Source organism: Notolabrus celidotus, chromosome 15 (genome assembly GCF_009762535.1).
Source record: "Notolabrus celidotus isolate fNotCel1 chromosome 15, fNotCel1.pri, whole genome shotgun sequence".
Lineage (NCBI taxonomy): Eukaryota > Metazoa > Chordata > Actinopteri > Labriformes > Labridae > Notolabrus > Notolabrus celidotus.
The window spans coordinates 5,294,722-5,314,358 of NC_048286.1; the positions used below are offsets into that span (position 1 = coordinate 5,294,722).

The 19,637-nt window shown below is 43.3% G+C and overlaps 2 protein-coding genes across 5 annotated transcripts in view; both read right to left on the reverse strand.

The window, feature by feature from the left end:
- The window catches only part of LOC117826320 (enhancer of polycomb homolog 1-like), a 38,371-nt gene extending 26,510 nt beyond the window's left edge, over positions 1 to 11,861 (reverse strand). Inside the window, exons 1-2 of one of the 4 annotated variants that reach the window (XM_034702288.1) lie at positions 11,521 to 11,861; positions 6,225 to 6,317 (exon numbers count right to left, since the gene is read on the reverse strand). Coding sequence is in view for 2 of the 4 variants with exons in the window: in XM_034702286.1 (XP_034558177.1) it covers positions 4,187 to 4,339 (153 nt within the window). In the remaining 2 variants the exon portion in view is untranslated. Of the gene's footprint in view, positions 1 to 4,186; positions 4,658 to 6,224; positions 6,437 to 11,520 lie in introns of those variants that run through there. The other 3 variants (XM_034702287.1, XM_034702286.1, XM_034702289.1) reach the window with 3 other exon arrangements.
- Positions 11,862 to 13,579: 1,718 nt separating this feature from the next.
- Positions 13,580 to 19,637, reverse strand: part of LOC117826528 (integrin beta-1-like) — a 34,569-nt gene continuing 28,511 nt past the window's right edge. Inside the window, exons 13-16 of the mRNA XM_034702642.1 lie at positions 19,349 to 19,571; positions 17,977 to 18,209; positions 17,165 to 17,331; positions 13,580 to 14,850 (exon numbers count right to left, since the gene is read on the reverse strand). Coding sequence (XP_034558533.1) covers positions 14,785 to 14,850; positions 17,165 to 17,331; positions 17,977 to 18,209; positions 19,349 to 19,571 — 689 coding nt within the window. The 3' untranslated portion in view covers positions 13,580 to 14,784. The remainder of the gene's footprint in view (positions 14,851 to 17,164; positions 17,332 to 17,976; positions 18,210 to 19,348; positions 19,572 to 19,637) is intronic.

Genomic DNA, 19,637 nt, shown 5'->3' on the forward strand with positions numbered 1-19,637 from the left:
TCCCAAAGTGTGGGTCTGGACCCCCTGGGGGGTCGGGGCACACAAATCGGGGTCGTGAGATGTCTTCCAGAATATCCTTCTTTTTAAGTTATCTAAAATGAGTACTTTTTACCCATTTATAGTAAAAACTATCATCAAAAACAGTCACGAAACTTCAAATAAAACCTTGAAAATAAAAAGTGTAATGAGTTTTCTGCCTTTCTTTGTTGCCAGATGACTCCTAAGTTTAGGGTTAGTGAACAGTTAATTATCAAAAGCATCAGTAGCAGTAGGTTCATTCATAACGGCACAGGAAACATTGACACATGCTCATATAGGTAGGGTCATTTTCTGCAGACCAGCTAAATGAAGCCACATTAAACCACTTTGAGGGACAGTGGGGGTCGAGAGTCTTTGGCACCTATATTTTGGGGGTCAGGGGCTGAAAAGTTTGGGAACCCCTGCTCTAAATAATGCTTTAGTTGAACAGCTTTGCAGAGATTGCACACAGAGCAGGGTTTTGAATGCTCGAGGGTAGATACAGAAACTGTTCTGATGCATCTTGACAATTATTTTAACGGCTGTATTCACAGATGTACCGGTCCTGGTGTCTAATGTGGCTCTGCACCGTCTGCAGCATTGTGTATCATGTTGATACAGTTATTTGTTGAAAGAAGAAGACCTCTCTGTGACTCTGCATGTTCAAATCAATGCTTAAGACACATAATAGGTGTCTTAATGCAGGTGCAATTAGTCTTAAAATCAGGCGCCACCTCAGTTAGCGTGCATACTTCCACTCTGAGGTGTTAAATCTGTATCAGTCTCATGCACTCAGGTCAGTTCTGCTTAACAGTATAAAGACAGCTAATCACACATGGGCAGTGTAGATATTCATTCTCAGGTGGTGTTCTGCTCCAGACATGCTGAGGAGTTGGGTCAAGAACCTGTCTGGAGGCTCCCACACTGCCCACGTAGACGTCAGCACGCTGCTGTCAACAGTGGAAGAGAAAGAAGCAGAGGAGGGGGAACAGCTGACCAAAGCAACTTTCCATTTTAGCATGTGGGCCGCAGAGACTTTGGACAGGTGAAACGCTCCACATTCCCACCCAGCAAGGTCGCACTGTGAGAATCTGGGGCCCCGCCAGAATGTGTGTGAGTGTGTGAGTGTGTGTGTGTGTGTGTGTGTGTGTGTGTGTGTGAATGAAAGAGTACAAGTAGTGTGTCTGGCAAAGAGGCAAGCACAACAGATGCATGTGGGTTTCCACCAGGGCTGCAGACACTGACCTCACTTTCACCCAAACGTAAACACAAGACAAAGTGTCTGGCCCAAAACAAACAGGCTGCTGCACGTGCTCGGGGAGTTTTTAGGGATGAATGAAGCCACGCTACACACACACACACACACACCGCCTGTAAATCACAAAACCATACACTAGTTTGCAAACGCTTTCTGAGACGCAGAAAAGCCTGAGCCGACAAGTTTCTATGTGGTGCGAGTTCAACAGCTCGACGTTAAAAGCCCTGGATGGGCTGAGTGCTGGGACGCCACACACTCACCCTGCACGCCACTGAACACTGAGTGGTCCAGGCGGCAGCGGGCTCAGTGGGTTAAGTATTTCTGTGGAGACACAAGAACTGTTTCCTGTGAGATCAAACATGAAGAATCATACATTTATCTCCCAGAGGAGGGCAGATAAACTAAAAACAACAGCACTCTCAGTCCAACAGAACAACAACATCCCATGGAGTGCTTCAGTAACAGCGTGGGTTACAATCCTTTAACCCACCATCCATGACTCAAAGTGTTTTTCCACCTGAAGGTAGAGATTCAAAAACAGACGGCTGCAAACACAGAGCGGTTGGCATGCAGCAGACCTTGGCCTACCTCTTATGATAATATGATTCTTACATAACCCAAGCACTCCAGCTGAGCAGAGCACAGACTTTGAAGTGACAGCACCCCCCCCCAAACCTCCTCCTCCTCCGCTTCCTCCCGCTGCCCTGATCTCCTCCTGAGCGCCACGTGCCGCTGGTCTGCCAGCCTGCTGTGCCATCTGACACACTGAACCCCTGACACCCAGCGTTCATGGGAGCCTGGCTGCAACATTACTTACAGTTTACAACAAGAGCATCACAGTTATGCTGCTTTGCTTTTCTCCTTTATGTCAAACACCAGTCAAGACTGCAGGGTCAGCTACAAAGCAGTAAGCTGATTTCTTGCTTTGGGGGCCGAGCATGACGTCTGTTTTCTAATGAGTGATGTGGAAAAAATGGACAAGCAAACTGGTCAAATTCCCAATGGGATCATTTATGAACAACCAATCACAGAGCTACGAGGAGGAGAGCTGGTATAAGGAGAGAGGTTTATGGGGAGGAGATAGAAGCCCTGTCTCTCCTCTCTTATCATGGGCAACGTGAGATCTCTGATAAGATGGACGAGCTAACAGGACTAGCCAGGAGTCAGACGGGGTTTCAGGAATGTAGCATGTTGTGCTTCGCAAAAGCGTGGCTGCATCAGGATATTCCCAACCACAACATCTCCATTGATGGCTTCCAGACTGTCCGGGCAGACCGGGATAGCACTAAGAGTCCTGTGGGCCTCCGACCATGTTGTCTGCACAGGGAGATCTCACATGTCATACTGGTAGCTGTTTACATCCCCCCTCTGCCAACCCGACTACGGCGTCCAACGCTCTCAACGCTGCCATAGCAAGACTCCAGACAGACCACCAGAGTGCCCTCTGCCTGATATCCAGGGACTTCAAACATGTATTTTCTATTCATTGTACTTGTATTTAGTGACTTTAATGACTGAATTTCCCTGAATAAATAAAGCATTTCTAATACAGCTGTGGCTCTGTGGGTAGTCGGTCGTCTATCAAACAGAAGGTTGGCGGTTCGGTCCCAGCTCCAGCAGTTGCATGCTGAAGTGTCCTTGAGCAAGACACTGAACCCCCAAAATTGCTCCCTCTGTTGTTCAGGAGGTGTGTGAATGTGAACGAATGAGATTAGCTAACACTGATGGTCCCTCACTACATAGCAGCCTCTACCATCAGTGAGTGAATGGGTATGAATGGGTGAATGTGACGAGTAGTATAAAAGGTGCTTTGAGTGGTCAGAAAGACTAGAAAAGCGCTCTATAAGTACAAGTCCATTTACCTTTTAAATCTATTCTAATATACTCCAGATAATGACAACAACAACAACCAAAGAGGGATGCATCAAAAGCAAGCATCTCAGAAAGTAATGCATGAAAATATCACCACTTCTACTACAGAGGGCCTCATTTAGATAACAAACCAGAGCTGTTAAAACACACACACATGAGAATCTGGTGTTAGCATTGAGACACCAGACGGATGCTGATCAGAATGACACTATCCTGATGGAGCAACATGCCCCCAAAGTGAGGTCAATACATGGAGGAGCAGTCGCTCTTGGTTAGGCTGGAGGATTTAATAATATAGCTCAATAAATAAGTACACAAACAAGGCAGGTAGAGCACATTATTGTGCTGTTTTAACTCTGCTGATGGAGCTAACTGACAGCAGGTACATGTCACATACAAACAGGGATGAAGAGCAGCCGTTAGCCGCCGTTCAACGAACATTAGCGGCTGTTTCATGTGTTCTATGACATGATGCTAACAGCTAACTGAAGCTACATTACAACAAAACATGATAAAATGATGTCACAGTGAGCACAGACCAGCCTCAACAAAGACTGCGTCCATTTCATACAGACAGAGACTGTTTTTATTCCCGGCATGGCAGTTAGTGTTGACATTTGTGTCTGCTGTTAGCACTGAAGCCACATATACTCGGATATCACTAGCTCCCCCTTGCCCTGGTCCTTCGCTATTACGCCAACACAAGGCCCCGTCCTGACAGGCGAGACAAAATGTCGGAGCTGCTGAAGTCACATGACTCCTTTGTACTCTGAAAATCACCTCACACACAAATAAGCCGGAGAAACCTGGTAATTGTATCCAATATCGACACAATGTATCCCCGCGTTGCTCAAACAACCCGCCGTGTTCCACAAAGAAGCCGTTAAGAACATAAATCCGTCGTGTTTCTCCTCAGAAAACTGGCGGCCATTTTGTGAAAGCTTGCGCAGAAAAAAAAAGAGGGACGCCTGAGATGATTCAAAAATAAAAAATAAAGCACAGCGTATATTTCCACAATTTAAAAGCATAAAAGCATACCGATTCCTCTTCTTTCTCCATCCCCGTAGGCATCTGTGGCACGGCCCGGTTAATGGATGCATATTCGTGTAGGTCGGGTAAATCCTCACAACGGAAGACGGGTAGTGGCTTGGAAGCGTCCAGCGCCCGTGCCCGAAACGACAATTTACTCATTTTTCACAAGTCGAGATGCAATATAAATCTATCGGATCTCCTAATATTCACAACGGTGCCGAGTGGAGCTTTCATGGATGTTTCTGTGCGGTTTTCTCTGTTCTAACGTTCGAATGGTTGTATTTAGGGCGTCGCCAACGGAGCCGGGGGAAGGCCCGGATCTTGGTCGCTCTCTCGCGGACTGTTTTTTTTCCTACGCTCCGCTCCCTACCGTTGGTTCAGTGCGCCATGGACAACATGGCGGACATTTAAAACTCTTTTGCTCTGTTTCGCTCGGAGCGGTCCAACCCCCAGTTCAAGGACCGACCATTCCCACACCATCCCGAGCGCTTGCGCGTTGCAGGGGTGGGGGGAAGGGGGCATCTCTTCAAACTAACTCCTCTGTACACATATACATAAATTATTGAAATAAACATTAGGCACGGAACAAATACACGTTACTACAACAAAGACTATATATTCCTTTTAAATTAAATATGACTGAATAAACACAGACAAATAAACCAAAACTTATGTTTCATCATTAAATGAAAATTAAAATCAGCCAAATCACATTTAATTAATATGATTATATCAGAAAGTTAAGAACATTGTGGCAAAAACGTTACAACATTTTAAATGTTTGCATTTTATTTGTTTTAAACTTATTAAAATGTCATTATTATTAACCATGCAGAGCATGTCTTTATCAAATAATTATTTGTAACGTTTTTTTGCTTTATTATACCTTTAGAATTAATACAAAATAATCTAACAATGTTAAATTAATTCAAAAACAAATATTTTACCCATTTTGTCTGATATTATAGAGTTTAAAAGGAAGAACAACTGTCTTTTGACCTTTCCTCACACTGTCCTTGAGCTTTGTTTGGCACTTAGTGCTGCTTCTTTTTAATTTGTTGCACTTGTACACATTTAAATCAATAAAAATGACTATTTATCTATTTGCCTTCTGTTTGGATACCATTTATTCTATTTTAAATCTGCATTTTAGTCACAGTTTTCATCTAATTGGCTATTTTCTGTTATTTTGAGAATCCTTTCATTCCTTTAACTGTAATTGTTTATTGTTCTATTTTTCCATGTAGTTAATTTGATTGCACAGCCCCTCTTTCTTGTGAGGCTCTGAATGAAGTTACTTTCATTATAAAACACTTAAAGCTTGTTTTTTTGTTTTCAATTTGAGCTTCAAATAAAGTTTATTATAACAGTTTTAAAAAGGACTTCTAGAACGCCATGTTCTGGTCACTTTGGAAGACGCACAACTCTTTAAATAAAGTATCAAAAACAACACGATACATCTCCTTTAAAATATAAGCAGTAAAAATGAACTGCATTTTATCTTCATGGACAAAAATAAACACAGCTGAGGTTTAACGCTTCATTTCTCTGAGTACTCTTTACGCAGTTTCTCTGGAAAACGGAGCCGCATAATCCAGAAACAGATAAGAGATACAAATTCCACAGTATTCACGGCAGGCCAACGCCTCAAATACCACAGAGGAAGACTTGAACTCCTCAGATCCCCTGAACCTGATCCATCAACGCTGAGCTTCAAACAGCAGACCTGAAAGAACCGTGTAAACCAGGTGCAGGGGCAGCATGTCCACCACCTGAACAATGTCTCCCTCTTCTGGTGTGACAGGTACAGGATCTTACTCTCAGGACACCGACATGTGTGTCTGATTGTAGTGAAACACACGCGTTTGCTGCGTATTGGTGCACACACACAGTGCAACATGAATGATTCAGTGAGGGATCTTTGAGGTTACTGCGGCCATGACCTCTCAGATTTGGGGATTGCAAACTCATCCTTAAAATGCACAACACAACAACAGCAGCAGAGAGAAACAAAAAGCCAGTCCTGAATCAACAAACACCTTACCTGTTTGTGACATTGGGTTCATCCAGGATCCCCCCACAGGAGCCATGCTTCCCTTTCCATCATTAAATCCACAAATGGCGGCATCACGACGACCTGAGGAGAGCAATAAGAGCATTTAGGTAAACTCTGGACAGCAGGGAGATGAACAGGGTAAAAAAAGAGCCTCAGCTTCAGGAGGACGTCAAACTGAAGGGCCAGCAAGCTCCATACTGCCTTCAGCAATTAAAGGGTCGTCTGGGCGGAGCAAGGACTCAACTTTGGTGCACCACCTGAACACAATTGTGGCAGTGCTGTTGGTCTAAGCTTCAGGAGCCACACCTGGGAATGCTAAGTTGTGATACATTTTATCCAACATGGTTGACTTTGTGTCCCCAAAAATGTGATGTTCCCCTCTTCATTACATCAGACGTTTGGGCAACAGGGTTAGCATCTTAGGCGTGGTTATGAAGTATGTTGTTTCCCCGACATTTAGATACAAGATGCAGAATAAAAGTAACCACTGGTTTTTTCACTGTCTGGATAAGCTGTACTTTGAACTTTAGTGACCTCCAGAACTTACTCAAACACATTTTTTGTTTGGATTTTCTATCATATGGAACAAACATCATGTGGTCTCAGATTTGGTTCAGCTATCAGGGAGGTGTTTTAAGTTTAAAGCATGTTAGGATGTGAATCAGCTGACTGAAGGTGTTGCTCACAGCGGAGATGCTCAGCTGGGGGCTGCGGCTGAGTGACAGGTCTCCACGAGCGCTTTTTTTCCCACCGCCGGACTGATTATGACCCGGTTGCTCTCCCGGCTGACACCTGACCACGTTCACATGCTTATCTTATCTATAAGAATGAGTAGACAGAAAACTGGACACTGAGGTTAAAATTTCTGTTCAGTTCCCTTGTTTAAAGCTGCTGTGAGGAACTTTTGATTTATATCAATTTTGGCGCCCCATTGTGGACAAAGTGATACCTCTTATCTCTTGTCCTGTACGCATAATTAGTGTTTTTAACAAAAACCTCGTCCTGCTGTCTTTTAACAGCCAGATTTATCACCCAATGTGATTATTTGCCATGAAAACAGCCGAAAAAGGATGTTTCTTAAACCAAATGTCAATCATGCGGTCTGACACCTACCCCCTCTGAGTGGTTTAGGGCTTTAAAAATGACAACAGAGACGGTATCAGTGTTGTTGTTTGTGGTTTTGTTTGCTTTTGAAGGTCATAAAGAGGCATCAGTGTTGGTTTTAGTCTGTTTCTCAGCTGGTGAAAAACTCCTCATAGTGCCTTTAAGTCTAAGCCTTCCCTTTTTATGACTGTATGTCCGCAGAGATTATGAGCCCGCTCCAGACGTTGATATTCAGCATTTAACATTTTGAACACCTCAATACGAACTGTAGCTATTCAATACTGTCAGTCATAAACATAGTGTCATGAAGGAAAATTGGATTCAGGGTAAAAAACGCATTTGGCATTGTTTTTGACAAGGGAAACGTTTTTTTTGTAATCATTCATTGATAATTGACCGTTAACATTTCCAAAGATCGATCACGGAAAATACTTGGAATTTACATTCCTAGGACGAACAGAAACATAATGGTGTTTGAAATATGACAAACCATGTTGATATGTTGATAGTTAATCTTGAGTGTGAAATAACAACAGTGACATCCAGTGGTGAAATCATGAACTACAATATTCGGTACTCTAATGTTGTGCAGATGTACTTTAATCATCTTAAAACAGAAGAAAACAAAGTGGGAGTTTAGATCAGAGTCATCATTATGTTTTGGATTCATGTAATCTCCCATGTGGTCGACACATCACAGCTGGTGGAACTCTCTGCTTCTCCTCATCCTTCCATTGATCCTGATTCTCACCCCCTCAGAGCTAGGTGTCAAATTTAAGACGTAACTTGCGCTAACGTTGGAACTATCTCAGCTGGTGCAACGCCCCAAGACGTTAGCGGTGTGACCACTTTCCTAAATGAAAAATGACGTTCAAGCTAGGCTATGTTTGAGATGATGGTTCTAAAATTTTGGTTCACCACTAGCATAAGAGAACCTCTCATGTCAACACTGTCCCCAGATCTCAGTTCATGCTACAGAAGCAGAATATGGAGAAGTGTGTTGGGATTAAACCAAATGCATTGATTTAGCTGGTTGATGTGGTTTCTCCTTGAACTTTCGGAGGATGTTGTTGGGGCTCAGTGGGGTACCTCTTCACCTGGTTGGCGGTCCTTTGAATTAACCCTGTGTCACGTATACACCCTGCGATGGTGAGTGTGGTCTGAATTGGACTAAAGTTGTGATCCGATCATCAGAGACACATCGTAATGCCTGTCGTGAACAGAGAGTACGTTAGCGACGGCTGGCTTTAGCATTTGGCAAAATAACTCAGGTCACTTTTATAGAAGTCTTGTGCACTTGGATTTTAATCCAGAGGGAGCAACACCGAATATCAATCCAATTCCTTTGCTAAGCTATCACCGATCATCGCAAATCCTGGGACATTTTCGTTTGTTTGCGTGCTGCATGTTTCTTTAAGAGCTATCGGAGGTTTTCGTATTGGTATTTAAGTGGAACTTGAGACCCTGCAGCTGGTCTAGCAACTCAACTTCAGAGCAGGCATCAGGAGTGTATCCATGTGTATTGTTTAATTTGTGCATATCTGGCAGCTCTTTCAGATCTGAGCTCTCTCTTGTGCCCTCTAGTGGAATCCTGTGGTAGTACACAAAGTAAACAAACGCATGAACTATCCTGTCATGGCGGGGCTGTGTTTCTAAGCTGGTTTAATCTGATCCTGATACAAAGTAGACTCTCACTCTGACTTGTATGCAGTTATTTGATTGGTTTTTTTTCACATAGAACCAAACTATTGATATTTTAGTTCATATTTTTGTTTCCTTATGTCTTATCTCACATGTGACTCATTATTAATACTTTATTAATAATTGATTAATGCATTGTTAATACATTATCAAGCTGTAATATGTTCCGTTTTTGCTGAGATGTTACCTGTCCTCTTTTATAGAAAAGCTTTTAGTCACTATTATTGTCACATCTGCATGTTAATGTGTTAAAAAGAAAACATGACTGCTAAATTTACAACTAAATGCAAAAAAAATATCCTCCTAGTTCAAGTGGTTTGATTTCTCCTTCATTTGTACTGATATGAAGCCGAGTTGTTGACAGGAAGTAATAAAAGTAAACAGGGTCTGCAGACAGGGCCTCAGTGTCCGATGATTATGGAAAAAGCCAAACAGTTGAGGTGAAACACGTCGGTCTCAGACATTGTGACACTTTTAAAATCTCATTACAGCTTGTAAATACTTCGATAGGCCTTCTCAGCCTAACAAACTGAACTCTCATACCTCACATAGTTTGTGCAAGCCTGCAAATGTCCCATGAGGGTGGGGTTGGTCCCAAAATGACCACAGAGTTTACACAATCCCAGGACAACATCTGAGACCCACTTTGATTTGAACTTCCTCTGGTGGAGCTGGTGAAGTGAAAACAACTCGTCTGATGTTGTAAAGAGGATGTTATGAAGACTTATTGGCTCATGAGAGAACTACAAGTCAGCATGAAGTGGCTTTACCCATGACCGGGAGCAGGCCTTCAAAGATTGATCTGTAAAAGCTGGATTTACGGATCCGCCCAGTTTGAGTCCATGTAGGAAGAGAGACATCAAACTATTGTATAGAAAACAAAGCACAGTGAAGCAGGAGTTTGTGTCCTGTTACATATTTTGTATGGTCAAGTCAGTACTTGTGCTTGTAATACTTTTTTTCCAGAGGTAGTATTGTCCTCATATTTTAAGAACAAATATTAAGTTAAAATGTTAAACGTGACTATTAAACATGGGCAAAGTGTCAAATAAGGAGGTGAACGTGTGTTGGAGTAATCCCAAAATGGCTCGTTTCGATGAATCGCACAAGAGGGCCGTGAGAGTGTGACATCACAGATTGGCGAATCTCCAAAAGAGCGTAATATAGACTGTACAAAGTATGGACGTAGTAAGCGTGACATCACCCATCTGTTTCTGAAGCGCTGTATTGAAGTCAATCAGCGGCGGTGGCAGCCATATTGCTGCTGTCGAGCGATTGTGAGGTAAAGAGGCGGGCTTTGAGCCTCCTAGCCAACAGCTACAGTGTTCCCGCCTGTCAATCAAGTCAGCTGTGCCTCTCATTGGAAAACTCGTAATCTAAATATCTTCTAAATTGCTGCGTTAAAAATATTCACCCCCCTACTGTGTGAGCCGATCGAGAAATGAGCTATCCAGACTACTACCAGGCTTTAAACATGTTTCTTTCTGCTGTATAGATCATCTTTTTTTAATTGGTGTGTATGTGGTTTCCGGTACTTCTGGAGCCAGCCTCAAGTGGATCCTTGATGAACTGCAGTTTTTAACACTTCCACATTGGATTCATGTTTTTAGACCAGAGGTTGCCACTTGATTATAAATTATAATGCTTACTAAACAGGTGCGTCTTTATCTGTTCTTTGTTTCTGGGGAGTGTTTTCATGACCATGTTCTGTCACTTTAAATAGAGAAAAAAAAAAAACGACATTGTAGAATGGCAACAGCGGAGGAGGCTTCCGGAACACTGGGAGGGCCTTAAAGGGACAGTGGCTGAATGGAATGCGGGCTGTCAAAGAAGAGTTTATGAGCTGTGAATCATGTAAAAGCTTCTACAAAGCGATAAAAGAGACGATATAGAGCCTGAAAACGAGCCTCTCTGTGATCTGTATTGACCGTGCGCACTGTGTGAAAGGTGCTGTGTAAATAAACTTGCCATGCCTGGATAATGCAGGGAATGTGATGAAGGATCCAGACCCATGCAGATCCAGGGCCAAGCAGTTCCCTGATAGACCACTTGAGCTGCTTGGCACTGTTCAGCCACACACCCTATAAGCCCTATGAGCCAACAATATTACATTTACAATCAAGATGATGCAAATCTCTCATAAGATACCATTGTTAAACACCCTTTAAAGCCCTCATGCTCCCTGCTGAGGTGTCCTCTTCCTGTTTGCTGTCATTTCTCCTTAAATGTAACTACAAGTGAAGTATATATTTGTTATATAGAATTAAAATAATCCCCTTTTGGTGAGTGGATCGATAGCACAGCTTGTTTCGTCAGCAGCTGTCAAAGTGAGTGTTTTAGAGCTGAAGTGCATCCAGCTGACCAGCCAGGAATTTGATTGCGTGTATGAAATCATCTGATGCCAGAAACAGTGTTCACGGTGGGCCTTTTTTAAGGCGACCGTCGATACAACTTAATATCATTCCAGGAGAATACTCACCGGGTCGATGAGTCAGCAGTGATCCGTGGTTTACACACACATGAAGAACATTTCTGCAGGTCAGAAGTTATAAAAACATCAGTCAACACGACGCAGCTAGCAAGAGAGGATCCAACTGACATAACGTTAGCCTCAGAGACTTCTTCTAAGTGCTGTTCAGCTTTAACGAACACGATGAGATGTTCTCCTGTCAGAACCAGCCGGTGAAGGGTGTATTTCCCCCTCGTCAAAGAGCGATTCTGGGTCGATGAAAAGTCTGTTTTCCTGTCGATGTAAAGCAGCCTGAAACTAGAGAGGTGGACACCAAAGTGCTACTGTTGGGGGTTAACAACTTTGCTGTAAAACACGGCCTCTGATTGGACGGCCGCGGCAACCAATCAGCTGTGAGGAGACTTGGGCTCGTCGCGTCACGCTCCACAGGGATGGAACGCAACGTGATTGGCTGATAATGTCACGATGAAGCCGTCAGCCTTTTTTAGCTAGTTTTTGACATTTAAATCGTACAATAACACAACATTATTAACATTTTAAACCCAAAATACACATTTAACCAAATCCCCGCTCACTTAGCCGCCAACTGCGGTCTCTTTGTGTAAAATAATGCCTGCCAAACGACGAAAATGGGCGTGCAAATCACAAGAAAACAAGATGAAAATGTGCTTAATATTCGACATTGTTTGGCACAACTTCAAGTAAATTGTGGTTGAGCTCATTCCTTTCAAGTCTAAACACTGTAGACGTCGAAGAGCACATCTAATGTTGTATATTTGCCCCACAGCTTGGCAGCAGGGGCGTGGACAGACTTTTTTGACTGGGGTGGCCCGGACAAGGGTGGCCGAAGTATGCAAGTGCATTCAAACAAATCAATAGCTTTGACTCTGTCTTCACTATTTACTTCAACAACTATAATATAAGTGTTATGCAGCAGTTGTATTCCTGCGTATTATTGTTATAAATTAAAGCTGCTGTTGGTAGGAATGGTGTCAAAAACGTGACTTTTTTTCTGCTGGGTTTGGAGAAAAGGTCATAATACCAATCGGTACTCATCGGTAAGTGAAGTAATTTGAGACTATCGCAAAATCTGTGTTTTCCAATGCCTATGTATAAAGCAATGTTATTATTCCCCTCGTTCTCGTTATCACGGACCAATCATAGCTAATCTTCAAACCTCTGTCCTGATTGGTCGACTGGAGGCCCCACTACGTAGCCCTGATTAGCTGGGAAGCCACTACTTCCTCATAGAACGGGCAACAATCTTTTTTGGGCGGGGTTACAGGAGCATAGAGGGGTAGTGCTGACATTCAAAATCTCTCTCCGAACTGATGTTTATATCACGACTACCAACAGCAGCTTTAAAAGATGAATAGACACAAAGACCTTCCAAGCTTTGCGTCCTTCAGAGATGTTAATCAGGCTTTAGGATTAGCTAACACTTCTGCGTCGAATCGACGGCAGAGCCTACGACGTAAGACTACGCACGTAGCTGACATGCACCTTCTCCTAAATGTAACAACAACGCATCGAATCGACGTGGACCGCAAGCCCTGTGATTGGTCCACTTGGCAGCTTTGTATTCCACGCATTTACAGCACTTCCGGAAGCCCTGCACATCGGCCGTGTACTTCATCTCCTCCTCTCGATTATTCCCTTTAATCCTTGCTGTATGATTAACAGCAACTTGTATCAGCTGTAAATTAACAAAGTATGCTCTGTGGAAAAGACAACAGAGATCGTAGCGGGACCAAAAACCGACAACCAGACTATCTCAGAGACAAAACTGCCCTGAAGCGTTTCGGGGGAGTATTGCTGCGCGACACGAACACATCAACGCAGAAGTCTGTAGTGCTCACGTCCACGTCAGCCCCCGCTGCGTAGGGGCGACAAAGTATAACCCAGCCGTAACCCTAACAAAGAAAGCTGCAGCTCTAATGATCGAAAGGCATTTGTTTGAGATTTGTTGACATATACACATGAATACGTAACCATGGAGGGACACTCAGCACACCAATCAGGAGAAACATTCAAGAGCCAGTTAATACACAACAGTTTTCTAGCAATATTGGGGTAAATTGTTTTCAAGGTTTATTTAATAAATAATTTCAGAAATACAGAATTGCAAATGTGGATGTGTTGAAATAAAAAAGGCACTTAGAAACAATGATGACAGCTGTAACCTTTTCTTTCAAATTCAAGAGATTTGAAGAGCGACCTCTTGCTGCTGATGTTTCTAACTTAACATCGACACTATTACCAGTTTTTTTTTTCTTCATAAAAAACGCTTGATCGAAGCACCATACACGGTGGAATTACTGACATGTAGAAAAAGTTGGACCCTTCCCCAGTTCATATCCTACAAATAAAACAAGGCATTTCAATAAAAGCTAATTAAGCTAGCAATAAGGCAGGTTTTTGTGTATTTGGCATTGCTGTGAAGAATTAAGGACCTGAGTTGGCTTTAAATTAAGCAAGTAAACCCTGGACTCACACAGTAACACTACTGTACACTGGTGTCCTTTCAAAAGGCAGCCCAGGAAAACATCTTTTCTACACAAAAAGATATCAAATGATTGTTCAGATGGATTAGATAAAAACAAAAACATACTTACGCCTTACATCCTGCTCAGTGAATACATATATGGCTTAACACAGAAACCAGAACATACTGTACACATTTCAATGCTACCACACCTGGCGCTACATTTTAAGAGTTTCAGTCCAAAGAAGCATTTACACAGAGCGATATCGACTCTGTCCAAATGAATAGAGACTGAATGAGACCTTTGCTCCTGTCACCGCCCACTCATCGTTGTGTACGTGCTCATTTGGAAAAGAACTCTTCTTTTCTTGCCCGTTATCAACTTCCAATTCACTCCTCGACAAAACACTGATGGCTTGATGTTTCTTTTGTTTTTTTTAAAAAGGCACAGCTAGGCTTTCGTTACCATGCCAGTCATATGGCAGAAAAACTACAAATCAGTTCAACACATTCTCTCAAGCTCAGCACAGGCAAAAAAAAAAATAATACAATGACCCCACGTTTATACAGACTGTACACAATTCAGATGATGCATAGAAAATAAAAACAAGTTAGTAAAAACAAAATGAAATAGTGGCAAAATGCTTTGCTATCATTTGGTGACTACAACAACAAACAAACAAACAAACAGTGAGAGCATTAAAAAACCCACCCCTCCCTTCCTCCCTCCCTCCACCCTGGCCCATGTTCTTTCCATACAGTGTTGTCACAGAGAAGGCACAGCTCAATCATTTGCCTTCATACTTTGGATTGACGACGGTGGTCACGGCACTCTTGTAGATCGGATTCTCACCCTGAGGAAGAGAGAGCGAGGAGAGTGAGAACAACAGTTGTGACCTTAGCTGATCAATCCAACAAAGCACAGCACGTGTCAAACTTCAAAACTTGTTCATGTCACAATAACACAACTTTGATACAAAGCTTAACAGAGGAAGATCATCCTCTGGTAGGAATGTCCCGATCAGCTTTTTTGGCCCCCGATCCCGATCAGATTTTTTAATATTGAATATTTGCCAATACCGACTTCAGATCTGACACTTGTGTTTGCCTAGATAATAGCTGCACAAGAGATAAGAGGGTTGAGCTGCACACTGTTTTTTTTTCCTGTAACAAAAATAAGCAATTAAAGAAATAACTAAAATATGTCTTATGTTTATTCCATCTAATTTAATCCAGCTAGTATTGATGTGAAGCTCATAATCTGTTTTACAAGCTCTGCTGTATGAGACAAAGAAACTGATGTGCTTCATTACACTACGCTTAAATCTGAAGCTGCTCTGAACGCAGCTCTCACGAGACAGAGTGTGATTCAGAACGGCAACATCCGGCTGAGAGACGTAAACATTGGGAGTGACAGCGAGATTGAAACACGCCCGTGTGTATACCACGAGCTACAGAGCGACATACCGGTATAGAGAACGCCAGCTGCTGCTATCCAGGAGGATGCTAATGCCAATGTAGCAGACTGTCCTGTGTTTGGTTTAAGGTGCGTAGAGCAGATCTTTTTCTGTCATGTGTCTGGCAGTGCTCATGTTAGTTCTAAATCAATGTCCCATTTATTATTTTTCTCATTATGAAGACACGGTTAAACTCAGAACGCTCAATGACACTCTGGTTAGCTTTCAGCTGCAGATTGTGTTCCGTGACAGCAGACGTAGATGATCGGATGAAATGATCGGCTCAAATGCTGATCACTGATCTATTAAAAACGTCCAGATCGGTTCCGATCAGATAGCAGAGATAGGGATCAGGACATTCCTATCTTCATGTGTATAGAAGTTAGAGAGAAAAGCTAACAACTATGGATGTGGGTTCTTAGTCGACTAAACAGTTAAATGTTGTCACCCTCGCCTGCAACGGTAGCAAGATCCCCATAATCACAGGGCTGAACTGAGCCTGGTGTCTTAACTTTAGTTATAGTTACAAATTCTTCTCTGCTTCCTGAGAGTTGTAGCTTAGAGGTGTGCTGAAAAGCAGAGTTTTTCAGCCTATCGTCGGTGGGAAAGCTGGCTCAACCTTACTCTTGGTCGACCTGACGACAGGCGCCTTTAGCCTCCTCGCTAACGGCTACTGTGTGCCCGCCTGTCAGTGAAGTCAGCTGTGCCTCTAATTATGCCACAATGAAGCTTATTCTTTCCTACTCTGATATTTCCTCTTACAGTTGAAAGCTTGATTGTTGCTTAAAACAGCAACTTCAGTGACCATCCACTCCTTCTGTGTAAACATGCTGTTCTCACAACATGCAGTCACCAGACCTTCCTCTCACTGCAGCCCTCCATAAAGTCTGTTTAGTTTGAACACTGCACAGAAAGCTCAGGCAGGGTTACACGGCCCACAGATTGTACAAACTTTGACCTAATGAGCAGTGTCTTTACTTCCATAGCCTGGATTCTGGAACCGGTTTATGGGACTCTTGTAAATGGGGTTCCCTTGCTAACATACAGGAGGAAAAGAGAGAGGATGAAAAACAGAAGAAGTGGGGGAAAGTTGGAATTTTAAGGGAGGTATGCGTTCAAGGGAAACTCTGATTCATGTAATAATCTGTGGGATAATTATACTTCTGTTTTTATTCTAAATAATTGACTGAAGATAAGAAACAGACAAAGAAAACCTCTCCAACATATCTGCTCTCTTCTTCTGAATAATAAAGTAACACATGTCCAGCTCCGCTCCTCCAAACACCACTTGCGGTGATTGTTTGTTTCCTGCCATCAGGCCGTAAACACTGCTGGTGTGACTTCCACAGTTTGCAGCAGCAGAGGATCTTTCCAGCAGCCCTCCTCTTTCTCTGATTCGTTGCCTTTTATGGTCGTGCAGTTGTTCCATGTGGACAGCGAGAGGCAGCACTGCCAGCTGAGGGGGAGGACGCTCCCTCAGAGAATAAGGACTAAACAAACCTGAGCTGAGGTTGATCGAGGACAGAGTGAGGGGCTGAAAAACTGGAGCTCTGCCCCCGGGAGATCTGATCAAATCTCTCTCTCTCCCTCTGGTGTGCTTTCCTGCATTTTTTAAGAGCTAGAAATGCTCATGAGCAACACTTAAATATTTGCTCCCTGAGTTACGTTCCCAATACATCTTGCCTCTGGTGTTATAGTGTGATTGACTCACCGTGTCCCACTTGGCGTTCATCTTCTCCTTCTCAAACTTGGCGAACTCTCGGCGGTCGTGGATGATCATGAGCAGTTTCCAGATGAGCAGCAGAGCGAGGCCGATCAGCACGATGCCCGCTACCACTCCTGCCACGATGGGGATGATGTCAGGTCCTGTAGTGCACTCTGCAACAAAGAAAATAAGACGAGAGGAAGAAGTCAAAAAACAAAGTTTGTAAAGCAAATGTTAAAGATGACGAGTAATGATAGAACAAATGATGCAATGTTCTGCTGGTTATTTAAAAACTTTCAAAATAGATTTGAAATAAAAATATTAAAAAAGTCACTTTAAAAAACTCATCCTGGGGCACCGGTGGCCTAGCGATCTAAACGCCCCACATCCTCGTCGCAGAGGTCAACGGTTCGATACCCGGCCACGTCCATTTCCTGCATGTCTTCCCCCACTCCACTCCCGACATTTCCTGTCTCTCTACAGCTGTCCTATCAATAAAAGGCATGTATCTGATCTGGAGGGCTCTGACCTGCCGGATCAGAGACGCAGCCGCAACGCAACAGAGCGGATCCAGTGAGAGTTAACACATTGACTAGAATAGAAACCTATCAGATCCGGTGCTGTGACGGATCGGAGACGGACTGGACATGGATATGGTGGAATTTGGCCGTGATCCTTCTTTGCATTTTACGGGTGCACAGTAAGTCACAAGTTCACCACTGATGATAAAACACTCAAGAAGATACCTTTATGCTAAGATCTTTTAGATACAGCTGGTTTAGTTGTCACTATGCAATCAACAGAAGGTCCAGTCATACCCAGTGTCTCCAACAAATACACCTCCTTGGTGTCGTTCCTGATGGCGTAGGTGTAGTAAAACCAGCAGTCGTTGGCGTCTCGCTCTTTGCAGTGAGTCAGTGGGAAGCTCTGGTCTGTGGGCTGAGGCAGCTGTTTGCGGTCCTTCACCTTGATCAGGTCGAAGTAGTTGCAGTCCCGCTCGCACGTGTCCTTCTTGTCGCCCTCGTCGAACCCTCGGCACTGAACGCAATCTCTGTGAAAACATGGACACAGGGTTCATATACGCCACACTTTGATACCAAAAGTAAAGTCTCTACTACTGTTGGAGCTTTTAGATTTGTCATGATATGAAATCCATTGTATTAACTGATAATATTCTGTCCCAACAATGAGGCTTTCAGCAGTCTCACAGGGAGGAAAATGTGGTGGAGAAACACTAAATACATAGGCGTTTTTCGACCAGAGGACCCAGGGTCTAAATTTAGTTCAGGGGTAGATAACCTTCCCTAAAAAGCCCCTGCTTGGAGGGTAGTACTTTTCAAAGGTCCCAGGACTTTCAGGGGGCAGGGCCTGCAATGCTGAACGTTGATTGGTAGATTAACCGCAGTGTTTTAATTTGTTCTATCTTTTTTGTATGTGTGTGTACTTTTCAAAAGAAGAAGCTGTGATTCTCTTGATTTAGCAGCTTGTAACAGTAGTCTTCTCTCAGCCCATCGCAAATGCGTCTCTCCCGGTGTTATGGTTTTAAAAGTGACCCTGTAAACTGGAGACCTTCAGCTGAACGTGTCAGTGTTTGTGGAGTTTACACAGCTGTTGAAACACAGAGGGAGTTCCTGGGAATGCAAACTAGTTTAGTTTTTATTAAGAATTCAAAATATCCTCATCAGATATTTAATGATCGTCTAAAGACGTTTATGAGGGATGCATCCGGCTGAGAGTCTCCAGTTAACAGGGTCGCTGTTTAAACCAAAACACCGTCCGATCTCTGCCACGGCTTTTTGAGTTCAAAAGGATTTTAAAGCCGTGTTGAAACGTCTTTGCTACTCGCACTTATCTCCTCTCACGTGTTGATTCAGTGAATCCATCTGTGATGAAATATAGCACCATCTAAAACAGCGCCAGCTGAGTCTCTTCCATGCTAACAGGCTAACTGTTGTGTTGCTCATAATGATACCTGCCTGTCCGTCTGCTTCTATGGTGTCATCTGTGATGAATGGCATTCCTTTTTGTTGTGCATTTACTTTTTTTTTTCTCCATATGTCACTGGCCTGATTTGCACAATCTACCCTTTGAATTCACAGGAGACGACCAGACATTCATCCATCTGTACTTTCTCTGTTTCAATTCCTGAATTTAAAAGTCTTCAGCCGAGGATGAAAGCTTGACACTCACTTGTGCTCTGCGCAGACACCAGGGCAGGTGGGGCAGATCTCGCAGGTTGGGCCCTGGAATTTGGGGTTGGTACATTTGCAGATTCCACATTCACAAGTTCCCCGGCCGTTACAGATCTGTCCGTTCTTAGCGAGACAGGTGGAGGTCTCCAGGGAGCAGTCGCAGGCGCTGCCTGTGTAGTTAGCATCACAGATGCACTTCCTGCACTCACAGCGTCCGTGTCCTGGTGAAGCACAGATGTGTTACCAACGCAGTCTGTTTGTAAACACAGCGTCAGTCTTTTAAATAA